General features: G+C 45.7%; 1 protein-coding gene and 1 long non-coding RNA gene across 3 annotated transcripts in view; both read right to left on the bottom strand.

Moving 5' to 3' along the window:
• Window positions 1-19,528, bottom strand: part of actn3b (actinin alpha 3b) — a 27,409-nt gene extending 7,881 nt beyond the window's left edge. Inside the window, exons 1-12 of the mRNA XM_076973753.1 lie at window positions 19,126-19,528; window positions 9,231-9,345; window positions 7,807-7,926; window positions 7,477-7,563; window positions 7,059-7,146; window positions 4,322-4,400; window positions 4,046-4,127; window positions 2,499-2,584; window positions 1,703-1,795; window positions 1,036-1,266; window positions 678-825; window positions 117-267 (exon numbers count right to left, since the gene is read on the bottom strand). Of these exons, the coding sequence (XP_076829868.1) occupies window positions 117-267; window positions 678-825; window positions 1,036-1,266; window positions 1,703-1,795; window positions 2,499-2,584; window positions 4,046-4,127; window positions 4,322-4,400; window positions 7,059-7,146; window positions 7,477-7,563; window positions 7,807-7,926; window positions 9,231-9,345; window positions 19,126-19,257 (1,412 nt within the window). The 5' untranslated portion in view covers window positions 19,258-19,528. The remainder of the gene's footprint in view (window positions 1-116; window positions 268-677; window positions 826-1,035; window positions 1,267-1,702; window positions 1,796-2,498; window positions 2,585-4,045; window positions 4,128-4,321; window positions 4,401-7,058; window positions 7,147-7,476; window positions 7,564-7,806; window positions 7,927-9,230; window positions 9,346-19,125) is intronic.
• LOC143475795 (uncharacterized) lies at window positions 2,593-3,314 on the bottom strand. 2 transcript variants are annotated; one of them, XR_013121117.1, is made up of 3 exons: window positions 3,247-3,314; window positions 2,911-3,076; window positions 2,593-2,865 (listed from the first exon to the last, which is right to left on the bottom strand). It is a non-coding gene; the product is annotated as an uncharacterized LOC143475795 (long non-coding RNA). The 2 variants fall into 2 exon arrangements; XR_013121118.1 differs by having other exon boundaries at window positions 3,112-3,288.
• Window positions 19,529-19,789: the final 261 nt, after the last annotated feature.

Genomic DNA, 19,789 nt, shown 5'->3' with positions numbered 1-19,789 from the left:
TATGCCCCTCTGCCCCCACTTTGCCACCCTTCCTGTCAATATTTCTCTCTCTCTCTCTCTCTCTCTCTCTCTCTCTCTCTCTCTTCTCACACTTTCTTTCTCTGTGTGTGTCTCACTTCAGCTCCTGAGCAATAGCAGCAATCTGCTCTACTCTGTCCTGGTGGGCGGCGAGGTCACTCTCAAACGCCTCGTGCTTCCTCATCAGAGCCCTGATCTCCATCAGAGACGCCGACTCGTAGTCCTTTTGAGACAGTAGATCCTCCTTCCCTAGAGAGAGAGACGGGAGAGAGGCAGAGAGACGGAGTGAGAGAGAGAGTGAAAAAACAGACAGAAATAGAAGTGGAATTGGAGAGGAGGGCGAAGGTGGACAGTTATTTGTGAACTTAAAAGTGAGTCATATGTAAAATGTGTTTACTTTTAAATAAAAGATATGTGTGTGTATACATGTTTTGTGTGTGTGTGTATGGTATATGGATGTGTGTGTCAGATGTGTTAGTGTGTTTTTATGTGTGATGTTTATGATTTATGTGTGTGTTTGTATGTGTGTCAGATGTGTTAGTGTGTGTTTGTGTGTGTGATGTTTTTGATTTATGTGTGTATTTGTATGACGTATGGACGTGTGTGTGTGTGTGTGTGTGTGTGTGTGTGTGTGTGTGTGTGTGTGTGTGTGTGTTTACCTGCGGTCCAGCCCTCATGGAGAGAGCACTTCTGCTTGAACTTCTCAGCGAGGTGGTCGAGTCTCTCAAGTCTACGGATCTCTGTCAGAAGCCACTCCTCATAGCCTTTTTCCACTTGCTCCAGACCCTTCCACGCATTGGCAATGTCCTATAAACACCCACACACACACACACACACACACACACCAAAGAGTTGTTGTGCTCAACTAGTGTATTTAAATATCTTACAAAAAGCATTTTTGTTATTTTTGGCATCTACAAAATGCATATACGAACTGCAGACAATAAAAAAATATTCAGAAGAGAATTTTGACACTAAATATTTCAAGCTGTTTTTAGCTTGACCTGGTGGACATACCGACACCATCTTGCCCTCGGAGGGCATGAAGGCGGGCCTGTTGCTCAGCCTCAGCTTGGTCTGCAGCGTGTTGAAGTTGATCTCCAGCTGACATTTCTCCTGCACACGCGGGGGCTTGTGCACGCGGCGGTAGTCCCTGAAGTCCTCCAGCTTCTGCTGCATGGCCCGCATGGTCTGCTCCGCCACACGGTTCTCCAGCCAGGGGATCGTCCGCCGGATCCACTCCAACAACTATCACCCCAGAGCGGACGGATAGACGGATGGATGGATGGATGGATGGATGGAACAAAGGTAATGGAGTGAATGACCAAATAAGGACAATTCGAGAAGACAAAAACTGAAAATTTATAAAAGGTAAGAGATGGATTTTTTGTAAGAGATATAACGAATTCTTTGTTAAGAGACATAATAAAGCTTCTTTCAGCCCCTAGATGGACCTTTATTAGAAGACCCTCATTTGTTAGAAAGAACAGCCAGCGCACTGAGATTGTCAGGACTGCACTGATCTAAAGTGTAATAATACGTCTCACTGGCCACCTGATGAAGCTCAACCAGGAGGCCCATGTGTAAATCTATATTCTATAATAACCAATAACTGGCCTCAGTGGCCCTTTGTCGGAGCTCATTGAGGAGGCCCATGTGTGAATTATAAGGGCCAATAACTCACCTCACTGGCCAGCTTCTCATACTCCTCCATCAGCCGCTCATTCTCCTGGTTCACTGCCAGAACCTTACAGATCCTGTTAGCGGCAGTCTCAGCCTGGGGACGGGGAGGGGGTGGGGGAGAGGGTGGGGCATGAGAAAGCAGTTTTGTTATACTGTAGAACCCCGGGACTCGACCGCCTCAGTACTCGACATATTCGAAGTTTGATGCAATATTTCAAGAAAAATTTGTCTCGGAGATCGAACAAAACTTCGGAATCCGACCCGACTTTTGTAAACAAAATACAGTTCTTGCATCGGTCACATGCCGCTAGTTGGCGTTATTTGGCGTTGTTGTTCAATGGGTTTTAAACCATTTTGAGGCTGTGCTCCAAGCTTTTGTTGTATTTTTGTTGTTTTTTGTACTGTTTTAGACAAAAAACATGGGTCCCAAGAAAGACATCGCAGAAAAGCAGAAGAGGAAAACGGTAAGAATAACAATAGAGTTAAAAAAGGCGATCATAGAGAAGTATGAAGGCATTCATGTGACGGACTTAGCATTGGAATTCAACTTGATGGTTGAGAACGTATTAATCCGTTTTCAGTAATTTCTTATGGGGAAAATTGATTCGGAACTCGACTGCATCGCTTCTCAACGCTCCTTCCAGAACGCATTAGCGTCAAGTTCCGGGGTTCTACTGTATGTGTGTATCTACTGTATGCTAGTGTATATTGTGCTGTTCTTGATCATGGGATGTGGGGATGGGAGGGAAAAGTGAAGTGTTTATGTAACAGGCAGGTGGCGCTGTGTCACTTCCCACCTGCTCAGCTCCAGCAAAGGCGTGGTAGAAGCAGGACACGTAGGTCATGATGGCCTTCTCATCGGGCTTCGGGGTGTTCACAATGTCTGATGGGACACAGGACACAGGACACAGGACATGGCGTGAGAGGATGGAGAAGCCTGAACACAGCTCAGCACTTTCAGAGACACCAGACCGAAATACTGCAGTGGAGCGGGTCTTCGTCCTCACACCACGAACACAACACCTCTTCGTTTCACCACTTGCTATCAAGATCTCAAAGGTCTACCCTGCTGAAAGGGACTCTAAACAGCAGAGAACGCAGCCCAAACTCAATACTAACACGGTCACCTCAACACTCAACACTACTCAACACTAACACAGTCACCTCAACACTAACATTCACCTCAACACTCAACACTAACATGGTCACCTCAACACTCTACACTAACATTCACCTCAACACTCAAGACTAACATTCACCTCAACACTCAACACTAACACAGTCACCTCAACACTCAACACTAACATTCACCTCAACACTCTACACTAACACATTCACCTCAACACTCAACACTACTCAACACTAACACGGTCACCTCAAAACTCAACACTACTGAACACTAACAGTCACCTCAAAACTCAACACTACTGAACACTAACACAGTCACCTCAACACTCAACACTCAACACTAACACGGTCACCTCAACACTCAACACTACTGAACACTAACACAGTCACCTTAACACTCAACACTAACACGGTCACCTCAACACTCAACACTACTGAACACTAACACAGTCACCTCAACACTCAACACTAACATTCACCTCAACACTCAACACTAACATGGTCACCTCAACACTCAACACTACTCAACACTAACACAGTCACCTCAACACTAGTCAACACTGACAAAGAGATTATCCAATTGGCTTAAGAATATGTTGTCTATAATTGTGTATTGTGTATAAATGTGTTATCTATCATTTGTCAATAAGTGTGTTAGTTGTTTGTGTTGTCCATAATTGTGTTGTCCACGAGTGTATCAGTCTGTTGTCTGTAAGTGTATCATTTGTAAGTGTGTGTTGTCTATAAGTATGTTATCTGTTATTGATATGTTTTGTCTGTAGAGTGTTGGTGTTCTGGTATCAGGGCACAGATATAGCAGAATGCACTCATATAGGAGCAATTCAAGGAGATTTGTATCCATGGCAACAGTGGCATACAGTTCTAGATAGGCTTACAGTCAGTGTGATGTGTAAGTGGGTCTTACAGGTCAGCACTGATGCAGAAACGTGAAGTAGAAAAAGCAATTTAGGCAATTTAAGCAATTTCCAGGGAGAAGACAAAATTCAATTCTATCTCATTTTGTCTTCAGTTCCTAACTGGAAAATAACATTTATTATAATAACATTTATTATAAACCTGTGGGTGGTGATCACTGCAGGACAACTGCAGGCCTGTATATTTTAACACATTTTAAAAGGGTTTATCAATTTTTATTTGAATTGCTTTTATGATCGTTCCAATGCTGCATCACTGTAGTGGAGCATTAGAGTCTGACCTTCAGCGTCCAACATTTTGGGGATGTCCAGGAATTTTTCTGCCACCTCAAATGCTGTGTTGAGGTTTCCAATGGGGTCGTCCTTCACACAGGAAAGACCAGGGGACGCCCCACAGAACCAGGAGGACAATGTCATACACAGAGTATAGCAATATGGGACACAGTGGTAGAAGTAGCAACAGAAAAAAGGAACCAAATGGTAGAGAGAAAAGACAGAGAAAGAGAAAAATGCAAAAGAGAAAAAATTGAGAAAGAGAAAGAGAGAGTGTGAAGCACCTTTTTCAGTTTGGGGTAGTCAATAAGGTCAGGTCTGTGCCTGTGGATGAGGGCACACAGAGCAAGGCCATCCTTCCAACTGAACATGAAAGAGAGAGACAGAGAGAGGGTGGAGGGAGTGAGAGAGAGAGAGAGGGGGAGAGAGAGAAAAAGGGGAGAGGGAGTGAGAGAGAGAGGGGGAGAGAGAAAAAGAAAAGTGAGAGGGAGGGAGAGAGAGGGGGGTGGAGAGAGAGGGAGAAAGAGAGAAAGAAATAGAGGGAGAGAGAGAAAGAAAGAGAGGAAGAGAGAGAGTAGAGTAAGTTTTACACAGTAAGGGACAGTGAAGCAGCAAAGCTGAAGCAGAGGACACCAGCATGCAGAACCAGTTCATCAGTACCACCCTACAACCACCCAACAACCACCCTACAACCACCCTACAACCACTCAACAACCACCCTACAACCACCCTACAACCACCAACCAACCACCCTACAACCACCCTACAACCACCCTACAACCACTCAACAACCACCCTACAACCACCCTACAACCACCAACCAACCACCCTACAACCACCCAACAACCACTCAACAACCACCCAACAACCACCCTACAACCACTCAACAACCACCCAACAACCACCCAACAACCACCCTACAACCACTCAACAACCACCCTACAACCACCCTACAACCACCAACCAACCACCCTACAACCACCAACCAACCACCCTACAACCACTCAACAACCACCCAACAACCACCCTACAACCACCAACCAACCACCCTACAACCACCCTACAACCACCCTACAACCACCCTACAACCACTCAACAACCACCCAACAACCACCCTACAACCACCCTACAACCACTCAACAACCACCCAACAACCACCCAACAACCACCCTACAACCACCCTACAACCACTCAACAACCACCCAACAACCACCCTACAACCACCAAACAACCACCCTACAACCACCCTACAACCACCCTACAACCACCAACCAACCACCCTACAACCACCCTACAACCACCCTACAACCACCAACCAACCACCCTACAACCACCCTACAACCACTCAACAACCACCCAACAACCACCAACCAACCACCCTACAACCACCCTACAACCACTCAACAACCACCCAACAACCACCCTACAACCACCCTACAACCACTCAACAACCACCCAACAACCACCCTACAACCACCCTACAACCACTCAACAACCACCCTACAACCACCCTACAACCACCCTACAACCACTCAACAACCACCCAACAACCACCCTACAACCACCCTACAACCACCCAACAACCACCCAACAACCACCAACTAACCACCCAACAACCACCCTACAACCACCCTACAACAAACCAACATACAACCACCCTACAACCACTCAACAACCACTTAACAACCACCCTACAACCACTCAACAACCACCAAACAACCACCCTACAACCACTCAACAACCACCCAACAACCACCCTACAACCACCCTACAACCACCCTACAACAAACCAACATACAACCACCCTACAACCACTCAACAACCACTTAACAACCACCCTACAACCACTCAACAATCACCAAACAACCACCCTACAACCACCCTACAACCACTCAACAACCACCCAACAACCACCCTACAACCACCCTACAACAAACCAACATACAGCCACCCTACAACCACCCTACAACCACCCAACAACCACCAACCAACCACCCAACAACCACCCTACAACCACCCTACAACAAACCAACATACAGCCACCCTACAACCACCCTACAACCACCCAACAACCACCAACCAACCACCCAACAACCACCCTACAACCACCCTACAACCACTCAACAACCACCCAACAACCACCCTACAACCACTCAACAACCACTTAACAACCACCCTACAACCACCCTACAACCACTCAACAACCACTTAACAACCACCCTACAACCACTCAACAACCACCAAACAACCACTCTACAACCACCCAACAACCACCCTACAACCACCCAACAACCACCAACCAACCACCAACCAACCACCCAACAACCACCCTACAACCACCCTACAACCACTCAACAACCACCCAACAACCACCCTACAACCACCCTACAACCACCCTACAACCACCCAACAACCACCAACCAACCACCCAACAACCACCCTACAACCACCCTACAACCACTCAACAACCACCCTACAACCACCCAACAACCACCCTACAACCACCCAACAACCACCCTACAACCACCCAACAACCACCCTACAACCACCAACCAACCACCCTACAACCACTCAACAACCACTCAACAACCACCCACCAACCACCAAACAACCACCCAACAACCACCCTACAACCACGCAACAACCACCCAACAACCACCCAACAACCACCCTACAACCACCCAACAACCACCAAACAACCACCCAACAACCACCCAACAACCACCAAACAACCACCAAACACCCACACTACAACCACCCAACCACCATCCAACAACCACCCTACAACCACCAAACAAACCACCCTACAAACCACCCTACAACCAGCAACCAACCACCCAACAACCACCCTACAACCACCCTACAACAACCCAACATACAACCACCCTACAACCACCCAACCAACCACTCAACAACCACCCTACAACAAACCAACATACAACCACTCAACAACCACCCAACCATCCACCCAACAACCACCAACCAACAATCGTGTGGTGCCTCACTGGATGAATCTCTCACCTGATGTGGAAGTTCTGTACATTAACATTCCTGTAGGGGGCAGTCTTTCTCTGACACCACAGCAACAGACCCTCCTTAGCAGAGGTTTCTATGTGGATGGTAACACACACACACACACACACACACACACACAGAGGGAATGTGATAAGGAGAGGTACAAAAAGCGTCACTTCTTTTTAATTACTCTTAGTTGCATAAGTAATTAAGGTTTGATTAGGCTAGTCATGTTTTTTCAGAATTAATCTCTTATCTTAGATATCAGATTGTGTGCAACAAACTGTGTAACCACATGTACACTGTTTGAAGTGGTGTCGATCCGTTATATTTAAACAAATTTTACAATGACAAATTCAGTAATACTCAGACAGTACAAGTTCCAAGGACTGAAATGTTCAACTCTCATAGTCTTAATGTGCACCTTCCACAGAGATGTCCTGGATAGCAAAACGGAGAATGATGGTCCAGATCATTCCTAAAGTCATCTTCACGTTCCCATCAACAATCTCTGCACAGGGAGAGAGAGAGAGAGAGAGAGAGAGAGAGAGAGAGAGTGTGAGATAACCCCATATGGTTAACGGACCTCCTCAAACTAGGCACACAGTCAGTGAAGTGAACAAATGTCAGAGTCCATGAGGCAGACCTGGCTGACACACCCTCACATCCACCTCACACCACCCTCACACCTCACATCCACCTCACACCACCCTCACACCTCACATCCACCCTACAGTCACACACAGGGCCTCACCCTCCGCTCCAATGGACACCAGCTTCACTCCTTTGCTGCAGATGAAGTCCAGGGCCTTGTTCACGTTGGCGATCTTGTGGAATCGCATCTTTCCTTTGTCTGGTTTGGGCAACCTCTCACCTGTCGGTCAGACATTTAATCACCGGCAGTCATGCAATAACTGACAAACAGAGATACAGTGTGTCCTTCTTTGGATGATATGTACATAGATAACGTGCCTGCATCTTCAGAACACACATGCACACACACATAAACCACACAAGTACACACATAAAACAATCTCGCTAGGTAAGAGGCTAACAAACGGGACAGGAAGTGATGTCATTTGAAGAGTGAGCATTTATCTCCAGCTATTTCCAGTTAAAGCCAGGTCAGAACGAACACCTGCAAAAGTCCCTGTTCATGTCGATCTCTGGCAGTAGTTCTGGAAATTGGAATTATACACAATGACCTCTTTTTGGGTGACAACAGTGCAACAAAACAATGTAGGAGACGCTATGTGCCCTAAAAGTGTTGTATCACGTTTCATACTATGCAGGGCAGAAGAGTTTGTGCTCCTGGTTGAGGGGATCTTGTGACTTTACTGGAAGACTGGCCGGAGTGAGTGTCATCGATGGGAGGCAGGTTCACGTCCTTAAATCACCACTTTCCTTTGCTAGTCCTCCACAGAGCACTTGTGAAGTTGAGGGTTTCTGCTCTACCACACTGCGGAGTACAGCTACACCACTTTGTGTTTCTGCTTGATTTTGATCTGAAGCAACTGAACGGCTAGAAATTCAAGGCAAATCAGAAAGTGGAGTGGTGGTAAATGAAACACCTTCCCACCAGCTCCACAGGTCTGTACGTCTCAGCTAAAACAGAGTGCATTGTGGGAATCATGAGTCATTAATGCTTTACAACAACAGTCCAGGAAAGAGGAAGAGGAAGAGTTCTTTCTCCTATGGGTAAAGCGTTTAGTTTTGTAACCTCTTAATAATCTGAGGATATAAATCCTGATGAAGCACATCAAAACCTCTTAGACTTTTTCTGATGGCTTTTTTCCAGTAACATTTCATATTTTATCCTTTGGATTTTGCTGGACCATGAGGACAACTGCTTATGCAAACCTAGGTCAGTCTTCTAAAGCTAGGATTACATTATACCTCATCTAAATCCTCATTCACACAGTTAAAAAGTTACATTATGGTTGAAGTTTCAGTTCTGTTTTAAATAATATTAGATTTGTAAACAGATATTTTGTAAAGGAGATTTATGAATGCAAAATATAGTCTATAATTTATATAATAGTCGATAATTATAGAAAATAATTGCACAGGGTGTTAGGGAATTTCACAAACACCTTCGAATGATTTAAAATTATTATTGAAAGCTTTTGTGAGAACCTCTCCACCATGGCCGCCAAGCTATCATGTCACCATGGTTACCTGAGATGACCTCGAGGAGCAGCATGAGTTTGAGGCCATTGCGGAAGTCTTCCTCGATGTTCTCGATCTGGGTGCCCGCCTTCCGCAGGTGTGAGTTACACCAGGCTGTGAACGTCTGCCATGAGCAGCAGGTGAGAGAGAGAGAGAGAGAGAGAGAGAGAGAGATTTTAAGTCTTGAATTCATTTAACAAAAAAGACAAACCAAAATGCTCCATGAATCACACTTTCAATTATAATTCGAAGTCTTCCACATGTGTGTGTTCAGCAGGACGTGGGCTATCATCGTGACTGGATGCGGCTCGTCCAGAGCGGAGCAGAGGCTTCCGCAAAGCGACACTCCACAAGAACCTGCAGTAGGCGTGGAGGGCAACGACGCCCAGGCTAAAAATGATCACAGAGGAGGAGCTGAGTGATCATTATAAAAGAGAACGAAAGGGAGTTAAAGCAATGTGAAGTGTAGGAGGAGGTGATGTACTGAATTAGGACCCTGGAGAGAGAGAGAGAGAGAGAGAGACAGAGAGAGAGAGAGAGAGAGACAGACAGACAGACAGACAAACAGACAGAGTAGAGAAAGGAAAGAGAAAGAACAGGAAAGAACTGAAAAAGAACATGAAAACAGAAAGGCAAAAGAGAGTGAATGTTGAATAGATAGATAGATAAAGAGACAGAGGGAGAGAGAAAGAAAAGAAATAACAGGAAATGACTGAAAAAAAAATATATATATATATATAAATATATATATATATATATATATATATATATATATATATATATATATATATAGAGAGAGAGAGAGAGAGAGAGAGAGAGAGAGAGAGAGATAGATATGCATGTAGATTGGGTGGGAGTACATTGTCCACTCTTGAATTTATCTGAGTTGTCAGAGACAATCTATCAATCTATCAGTGACTGGTTATCAGACTGATGATCAGAGACTGGTTATCAGACTGATGATCAGAGACTGGTTATCAGTGACTGGTTATCAGTGACTATAGAGCAATAGGCCTGCAGACAGATGGGGCTTGGGGCAGAAATTAGGGCTGAGGGCAAGAGGGGTGGGGCAGGAAGGGTAAATAAAAGAGTGGCTAATGATGATGTGGTTCACAATAGAAAAGGAAAATACGGTTAGGACAGACAGGATTTGGGGGTAAAAGAAGAGAAAAGAAGGAATAGGGAGTAGGAGAAGGAGGAGAGTAGAAGGAATGGAAAGAAGGATAGAGGGGAGGAGGGGGTGAGGAGGAGGGGTGGGGAGGAGGGGTGAGGAGGAGGGGTGGGGAGGAGGGGTGGGGAGGAGGGGTGAGGAGGAGGGGTGAGGAGGAGGGGTGGGGAGGAGGGGTGAGGAGGAGGGGTGGGGAGGAGGGGTGAGGAGGAGGGGTGAGGAGTCTAAATCAGGGTGGCATAGGACACCGGAGAGACAGCTGAGAGAGCAAGATTCCAGAGAGAGAGAGAGAGAGAGAGTGAGAGAGAGAGAGAGAGAGAGAGAGAGTGAGAGAGAGAGAGAGAGTGAGAGAGGGAAAAGAGAGGCAGGGAGTGTGAGAGGGGAGAGAGAAGGAGGGAGAGAGAGAGGGGGAGAGAGAGGGAAAGTGAGCGGATGGGTAAACTGAAGTACTTTCTATAAACAGAGGCTTACGCAAATAGTTTCAGTTGTCACCATTTGTAATTGGCAGTGAAATCAACAGAACTGCAGTATCTTAAAAAGCAAATCAGTGTGACTCATTTCAACCCAACCAAACTAATTTCAGCTGGAGCCGGTGCATAAGAGCTCTTGTTCATTCATCGCCGATTTATAGAATAGGTGATGTTTGTTTATGTACATGTGTGTTATATCTAAGTGTGTAAGTGTGTGTGTGTGTGTGTGTGTGTGTGTGTGTGTGTGTGTGTGTGCGTGTGTGTGTGTGTGTGCGCGCACGCGCAACTGTTATCTGCAGTCATCCCTCACCACCTGTTGGCCATTAGCATCTTTGCAGGTCTGTCCCAGTCCTCCATGTTAAATGAGGTCATCCGCTGTCAGCCGACAGGAATGCCAGTCCGGATTATCTGTCCCCCACATCCCTTTACCCCTTACCCTTTACCCTTTACCCTCCCCAGGACACATGGGAACCAACCCAGTGCTTTTGTTACACCCCGTTTTGGAGCTCCTGGGTGCGGTAACCACTAATGACCACTAGAGGCAGCGTGGGACCGTGGAACACACAGGATAGTGGCGACGATTCAGAAAGTTGCAAACAGAACCTGTTAGCTGAATTTTTATTACAAAAATAATGGACGCTTTCCATGTAACTCCTTTTTTAAACACACACGCCTATGGCTGCTAACCCGTTTCCTCTCACCTCGGTGTCTAGCTTCTTCCGTCACTGATGACCCTGACATGGTGCCAGGCACTTTGTTCTGACAAGGCTACGGTATAAGACGCGTTTCCTCCTGTGCGCTTTACCGAATGAGTCACTGCACCGCAAACGGAGCGTGACGTAGGAACGGCCGTCTGGAGCTGGAGACCGAGAGGAAACTACAGACACCATGGGCTGTGTTTACTCCGTGGAGAGACACACAGACAGAGAGAGAGAACGAGGGGGAGAGAGACAGAGAGAGGGGCAGACTATCTTTTTATGGTCTAATATTATTTTCCATCACTCATTTGCATTTCTCCACAGTTGTGGATGTCCGACTGACTGTTCTCTCTGATCTCTGACCACAACCAGCCAATAGGAGAGTGATTCATGCACCACTCTCTGACGCACAGCAGCGGGGCCTGCTGACAGCTTATGTAAGGCTGTGGAACTATACAGTAACCTCCGAACCCCAGCTGATGGAGTAAAAGTCACCAAGACTCCCTACTGGCAGCAGAAATAGATTTCAACATAACCTAAGAAAATAAGACTTTTATTTCTAACTGAGAGCTTGATCAGTTCAATCATATTATTAATAAGGTGACAAACGCAAGTGCTTAAAAAGTGAACCAGCGGCAGTGTTTTAAGGGGTCACAACATGCACACAGTTGGATTTAATCATAATTTATTAGTTCATGGCTAGATTTCCCAAAGGCATGAGAACAGAACAGAACAGCGTGTGTGTGTGTGCAGCATGTCAGAGAGAGTGTAAGTATGAGGTCAGTCATACTAAAAGACAATGTTGTGACACCACCGCACGCACACACACACACAGCCACACACACACACACACACACACACAGCCACACACACACACACACACACACACACACACACAGCCACACACAGGGAGCTCTGATTACCTGCCCTAGTTCTTAACAGGGGGGTATTATCACCTTTTAATAGCATTTGCAGTGCCTGAACATTAACACACACACACACACACACACACACACACACGTTCTATATTAATAGCTTTGTCTGGTGTGGTCTCTATTTGTTTTGCCACTCCTGCACTGGTGATGTTCCAATACTCACACCTGTTTATCAGTGCACTACAAGGCTCGGTGGCACAGGTGTGACTGGTGGCGATCGTCCAGCATGATGACAATGTAACAGTTCCTCCCAGCGAGAGAACACCCCCCACACACACACCCCACCCCCCCCCACACACACACCCCACCCCCCACACACACACACATCCGCCCGGACGGCCTACACTGGGCCTTTGCTTCTCTCCACACACACTATAAAGTGCTGCTTACACATGCTGGTCTTTCATGGAAATACAGGAGAAATGTGCTAGGCCATGAATATTACATTTAAAGCCATTTGTTAGGGCAGAACATCTATAGTTTTAGATAGTGTTTTAACATGTTTTGCATTACAATGCTAAAACATAGTTTTTTATAAACAAACCTCACAGACAAGTTTTAGGAACCTAAAGTGTGTCTTTCTATGCCCACAAAAATCTTTGTAATTTCCCTGGTGGTCTAAGACCATGTTTGCCCAGAGCTGTAGAGCTTAAAGGGATGTAGCAGGCATTCTGGGTCCAGGACTTATCAGGCTCACGGACTTCTAAGCAGTTACAAACGTAGTCAAAACACCAAGCCTGGGAGATTGTTTAGAAATGAGCAGCAATGTCTATGTACCACGCACCAGGCTTAGGGTGAGGGCCAAATCTTTCAGCCCCTATTAGGAACCTCATGAATTCTGAACGTTCCCTAAATGTTTGGAACGTTCTAGAAAATGCAAAGCTTTGGATATTTGTTCAGTTGTTTTCCTGCAGGTAGTGGCCACCCTGGTGGCGTTTGGCAGGAATTGAGGCTGGGATCATCCCTTCTGTGCTTCTGGAGAGAGAAAAAACAGGAGAAATGTCTGTCTGCATTGGCTTAATGACAGTGAACGTCTTCTGTTGATGTCAGTTTTTTATTGACAACCCCCCCCCCCCCCCCCCCCCGAGGCAACATTTGCATCCTCTGTGTTTCCTGTGCTCTGTTTTTGAAATATTATGTGAAACTGTGACTGTTTAGACTTGTCATCCTAAAAAGGTTCATTCCAGACCTGAAAGACATGATGGTGACGTATAAATGTTTTCTGTTTTGAGTCTGAAGTTCATCTGTCTCCGTGTCCACAGTGTGACCCCAGCTGCCTGGCCGGTGTGGACCCACAGTCACAGAAGTACGCCCGCCTATCTCCACACAGCCCTGGAGTCCCCAAATACCTCCTGACACCGTTGGTCATGCCAAACAGGGACGAAACTGTCTATAACTTGTAATGTTTATCATTAATGTTATCATTCTTATTAACTAATTCTTTATCATTCTTTGTCACTGATAAAAGCATTTTTAAAAACAGTCTTTTTTTTCTTTTCTTTATTTAAAACATCAAAATCCTCTATAAACTGTGTGGTCTAGCACTCTGCCTGTATCTAGCTGAGCTGTGGTAGGCTGAGTAGGCTGTGAACATTTGACATTGTTATATATATTTTTTATTTTACTTTGATTTATTTTCAGCTATCACATCAGACAGTACACACGCGTCTCCATTTCCTTTGTCATTCCACAAAACCTGTGAGGCCTGTTTTCAGAGCAGGACACAAATACGGTTGGTAATTACTCTACCACACACTATTGTAGGGTGCACTGCATTGTGTTGAAGCAAAGGCCATTAATGACATGAGAAATCCATACAAATCCAGGCCTAACCTGGGAACATGGTTCATTTAAAGGTTTAGCTGGGCAGGTTTCTGAAAGCCCGCTTCTGTTCTGCTCTAACAAGGGAAACCACAGTCCAGCACCATCCAAACCACGGCTAAGCAGGACTGCTGGATCTGCTGCGGCTGAATCAGTGTAAGGCTTTCATCTCCCACTAGTTTGGACCTGCACCTGGACAACAGAAGCAGCTAATCAGGGTTATAGAATGGAAACTGTGACTCACACAGGGAAAAGTTGCCATGGCAACCAAATAGTTCTCCACATAAGAAGAATGTGAGGGTTATAATACACTTCTGCACGGCACACGTCACACACAGGTCACATTTACCAGTCCCCATTCAAACTAATTACACCATGTACAAAAGACTCTTAAAAAGAGTCAGCATGACAACACAGTATATCTGTATGCCATTGGAAAAACGCTCTGAAATATGTTGGTGCCATTTAGGATATTAGGCAATAAAGTTATACATACATTATGTTTTTGTGTATTTTGTCAAAACTGAAGAGCATCTCCAGTGGTCAGCAGGAGCACCGCTCCTCCACGCCTTAGACCAGCCTGCGAGGAGAAGTTCGTAGAACCTGTGAGGGGTCGCCTTTAATATCCTCCAGGATTTATGCGCAAACTCACTTTAAATACAAGCCGGACATCGTATCTCACTGGTGTACCCACCCACTCACAGACACACACATGCACACACACACACAATGAACACAAAAATTCACAAAAATTCACAAAAATTCACAAGGAAACAAAAATTCCCATGGAAACATAAACACATTCATGAACATGCGCAGATCATAAACAAATACCCCCCCCCCCCCCCAAAAAAAAACACTCACACACACAAACACAGGGGCACACACAACCTCAACATGAAGTGCACAAACACACACACACACACACACACACACACACACACACACACACACACACTGCTTTTCCCGAGGCCTCTGTGCACTCCCACTGGTAGTTTATAGCAGCTGCCCTACATGGGCACAGCTTCTGGAATAGTAACTGCTATTTGATCTGACTACACACTCTCTCACTCTATGTGTGTGTGTGTGTGTGTGTGTACACTGTAATAATTAGGAACACTGTAATAATTAGGGACACCAGATGACATCAGTACCATATCAGGATTGGTAACACATTAGAAATGTAATGATATTAAATATATCGGAACAGCCTAATGTGAATATAAAATGTACACGAATCAGCCCTAAAGGAAGAGGAAGAGCCTGCCCTCCTCCCTCAGTACAACATCCTCTTGGGCATCATTTAAACACACCACACGTCACATGGAGGGCACCACACTTCACATGTTACCTGTATCTTCTCCTAAGTGCCCCTCAGACGCACTCATGTACAGAGGGTCACAATGGAGTCAACTACAAAATCTAAAGCAGAGGCCCATCTGCCTCATTGTAGCGACTGAGCTAACGCGCGACTTCCTAACGCCACTGCATTCAGGGCAGTGGTTAAGGGCCTGACCACTCCTCTAGGAAACACGCTTTCATTAAAAAAACATTAGTCTCCTTCTTCCATGGACTTTACCGGTTCCATGGACCGAGTAACAGTTTGTCAGAATCGTGTAAGGGTGATTACGTGGAAACAATCCTGTCCTGGAACAACAATATATTGAAGCTGACCTGGGTATAAAAAACATGGGATGTCACTGCATGTGGGGAAACTGACATTAGGGCTCTGAAAATGCTACAACTTCAGCACACTAGGGCCAAGGGCCACATTATCGGGCCCCACGAGAGATTTGAAAACAGTGATGTGGATATTGCTCTGACTGAAGGGGAACTAATATATGCCACCCTGAGTGGACCCAAGGGTCAGTTACACGGAGGTGACACAGGTCAGCAATCAAACGAATCTATAGGGTCTACAGATTACCTAGAGAGTTGAGAGTTGTAGCACACGTGACTTGTGTGGGTTAATTTATTCTGGGGTCATTCTCTGAGCTCTCCATACACCTCACTGCTGTACATTTACTGCTGAGCAACATGACGGGGGTGTTACTGAGAGCACACGCATGCATGTGCACGCATACTCACACTCACCCACACACACACACACACGCTCACACACACACGCCCACACACACGCTCAGAGGCACAGCTGATTCTAAAGAGCACGCATGCCATGTTCTTCTACATGATGTCATCATGTTCACTGTTCTATAGAATATGCTCACACACAAATACTTATGCAGCATTGGAAAACGCTGTGTCTCAGCCAGGAAACTGGATATGCCTTTTCCAGTAGAAGTATTAGCACAAATAGACATATTTGCCCTTCAGTCTAATTTGACGATTGTACGTCAACTTAATTTGATCAGGGATGACCGTTCCCCTGTGTATATGCATTAGTTTGCTAATAAGGACCTCTGTCTGAGTTGAGCAAGGGGTATTTATAGTTTTCTTATGTTACTGCCTGGGCTGCCTCATTCACAAGGCCGGTGGGGGAGCAGAGCTGAACAGCAGTGCTGTAACGGACCAGCATTGCTATGGGACAAGACTCATACAGTGTGACCTCTGACCTTTAAGAGAGCAAAGCCTACAGTATTTGTTGACTTTAGTCACAGTTAGCCTTCCATTGTCACTGTTTAAAATTACAGGCCTGGAAAATCTTTGGTTTCTTTGGAAATCTTTGGAAAATCTTCACGCAATGCAATGCAGAAGACAATTGTACAATTGTCCAGTCTCCACACTACACATGCACATATTATCACCATTATGCATAGTGAAAAAATAATTCAGTAGAGCAGTCAATATATAAAATAATGGTTTATATTATACCTCTGCATTGCCAATGACAGTAGGACAGAGACTCTTATACTGAAAAGGATACTGTAGTCGCTATTTAAAGGTTTTGGCATGAGATTCAAACTCAGAATTTACAAGTCAACAGCAGCGATTGGCTGAGAAGTCACATCTACATTCTGCTGCCTTCAGGAACACAGATGATGAAGCGGCCTGTTGACAAACTGTTTCGGCGATTTGAAGCCCGCATTGTATGCGCATGTGTGTTCTGTTGAAGTCTGACGGCCGAGGCAATAACAGGTGCACAAGCGCTCCTTTCAGATTCATTTCACCACAAAATGCTGCCCTTTCTATATCCATGTGGTGATATCAGCTCCTTAAGCCCCTCGCCACATAGCTGAGAGTGTAAGGGCCTCTGTTCCTGGCTGGGGCACTGACAAATAGAACAGGCTCATTTTCCAATGGACAGAGCAACTTTTGAAAACTACTCTGCCAACATGTCAGATGAGCAGCCAGTCACTGCCTCCTTGACGGAAAAAAGTATGAAATTGTTAAATAAAAAAAAAACATGAATGGGGAATTCAAATTTGAAGGAATTAATCGACTCAAGGATTGTTTAAAAACAAAAATTCTGACGGTATGCATAAATTCCTCGGATGAAACCATGGCCCTGTGGTTTGAAATGACAGACACATAACATTACCCTTAAAAATACCCCGCTTTTAAATTGGTGACAATCGACATGTGTCCGCTCTGATGAGGGCGCGCGAGGGAAAGTGCGCGAGCGCAAAAGACGTTCCGTGATGATGGCGAGAGCAGCGCGCGGACACAGGAGAAGGAGCGGTGAGGTTTGCGGGTATTTTTAGCACATGTTTATTCGCAGACGGTCATAAAGCCATGGGCTTCTCCTGGCCTGACTGCCCCTCTCTCCCTCTGCGTACTACCATCTGTCGAGATCTTTCACCTTTGTCAGGCCTTTTGGGTGTCTGGAGAGAACACTTGGGTGCAGCAGTCATGTTCACGTACGACTTCATATTCTTTGAGTTGTAACATTACATGTAGAAATGTCTTTTCTGGACGTGATTATCTACATAGAGATTAATTCGATGTTATTTTACATTAAATTGTTTTACGTAAATGAATGAAACATGAATGCGAAAGCTAACTGCTCAAGTCGGTAAAAACACAGAACGAATATTTTAAAGTTATGAATGCACTGGTTTATTCGGAAGAAAACAGATCTGTTTGGACGACACCGTACACCTCGCGTCTGCACAATTCACCCGGTTGTTCACGGGAACACTGACGTCACCCTGGAGCGGCACCGGGGGTCCTCTGACGTCCTCTAAAACACCACCTGTCGCGCCTGTCCAGCTGATCGAGACAACTTTACATCCCGCTCCCATGACCCCAGATTCATCCTATCCGTGCGGCTGTCCAGACACACATGCGTGGTCCATGATCAACGCAGAAACCAGCAAACGCCCATGATGAACTTCAGTGTCCGGAATAAAACGCATCCAAGGTCTATCCGATGTTGCATTTCTCGGCCACGCACTTTAAATTACGGGAAACTGGTGATTTATGGTTCCATTAGAAACTACTTTAGAGATAAATATTTTTAATTTTAACACAAATAATGTTATTCTGAATGTTAAGAGATTCTCCTAACATTTATGGAAACTGTCCTAATCCCAGTAACTCATGGGACTTAATATATGAATGTCTATTAGATATATCTAGAAGCAGAGTTCATCCGGTATAGAGGTCGGGTGTGTGTGTGGGACACACAGTAAGACAACACCAAGCAGCAGGGCCAACATATCTAACTTCTTACAGTCCAGACCAAAATGCATCAAACAGCTGTGTACCAAGAGGCCAGGGCGCCATCGTCGGCTGCGATTCCTCCCCCTAACGTGTAGGCTCGAAGAATGAAGGCGGTGAACGCATTGCTCGGTGCGTCAGGAGCAGCGGTGTGTTTCGCAGCAGGTGGGGACTCCGTGTCCCAGAACCTACCTTCCTCTGTTGTTTCTCCCAGGCAGGGTCCAGCAGAAGATCCCTGTCCCAGTCCTCCTCCTGAATCATGTAATCCTCCGTGGACATCGTGTAGGTGGCGTTGTACTGCATTTGTGTGTCGACTGCCGTCATGGTTCCACTGCCTTTTTAAGGGCTTTGGTTATCCCTTTACGACTTTATGCGAAAAAAAAAACTACGCGACCTTTGGCGTTGGGATGTAACCTGTCAACCCTCCGTGGGTTCTACGACCGCGTGGGCAGTGTGAGCCTTTCTAGAGTGTCTGTATCAGGACTGAGACAGAGGAGGTTAGGACTCCACTCGTCCAGAGTGCCTGTGTGGAGGTGCTCTTCCCGCTAAGCAGGACCTTCTGCTGTCCAGTGCTCCTTTCCTGGTCAAAAGTGAGACACGTGACTGCACCCCATTAAGTAAGAAAACCCCGGGCCTGGATATCGAATTCGGCGCCCAAAAAGGTGAGACAGGCGGAGCTAAAAGTAACGGCCCAATCCCTAAAGCTTTTAACGATGGGACGGCACAAGACTGTAGTCATGCCTACCAAGAGCCCCCGCCCTGCTACCAACACCTGTTGCCCTTGGAATGGGCTAATGCCTGAGCCAGTTAAGGCACTGCTTGAAGGTCAGCTCAAACAGTTCACTGCTAATGTTCA

This window comes from Brachyhypopomus gauderio, chromosome 14, assembly GCF_052324685.1.
Source record: "Brachyhypopomus gauderio isolate BG-103 chromosome 14, BGAUD_0.2, whole genome shotgun sequence".
NCBI classification, from domain to species: domain Eukaryota; kingdom Metazoa; phylum Chordata; class Actinopteri; order Gymnotiformes; family Hypopomidae; genus Brachyhypopomus; species Brachyhypopomus gauderio.
Note: the sequence above shows the minus strand (reverse complement) of the source record. Positions and strands in the feature narration are given on the sequence as shown.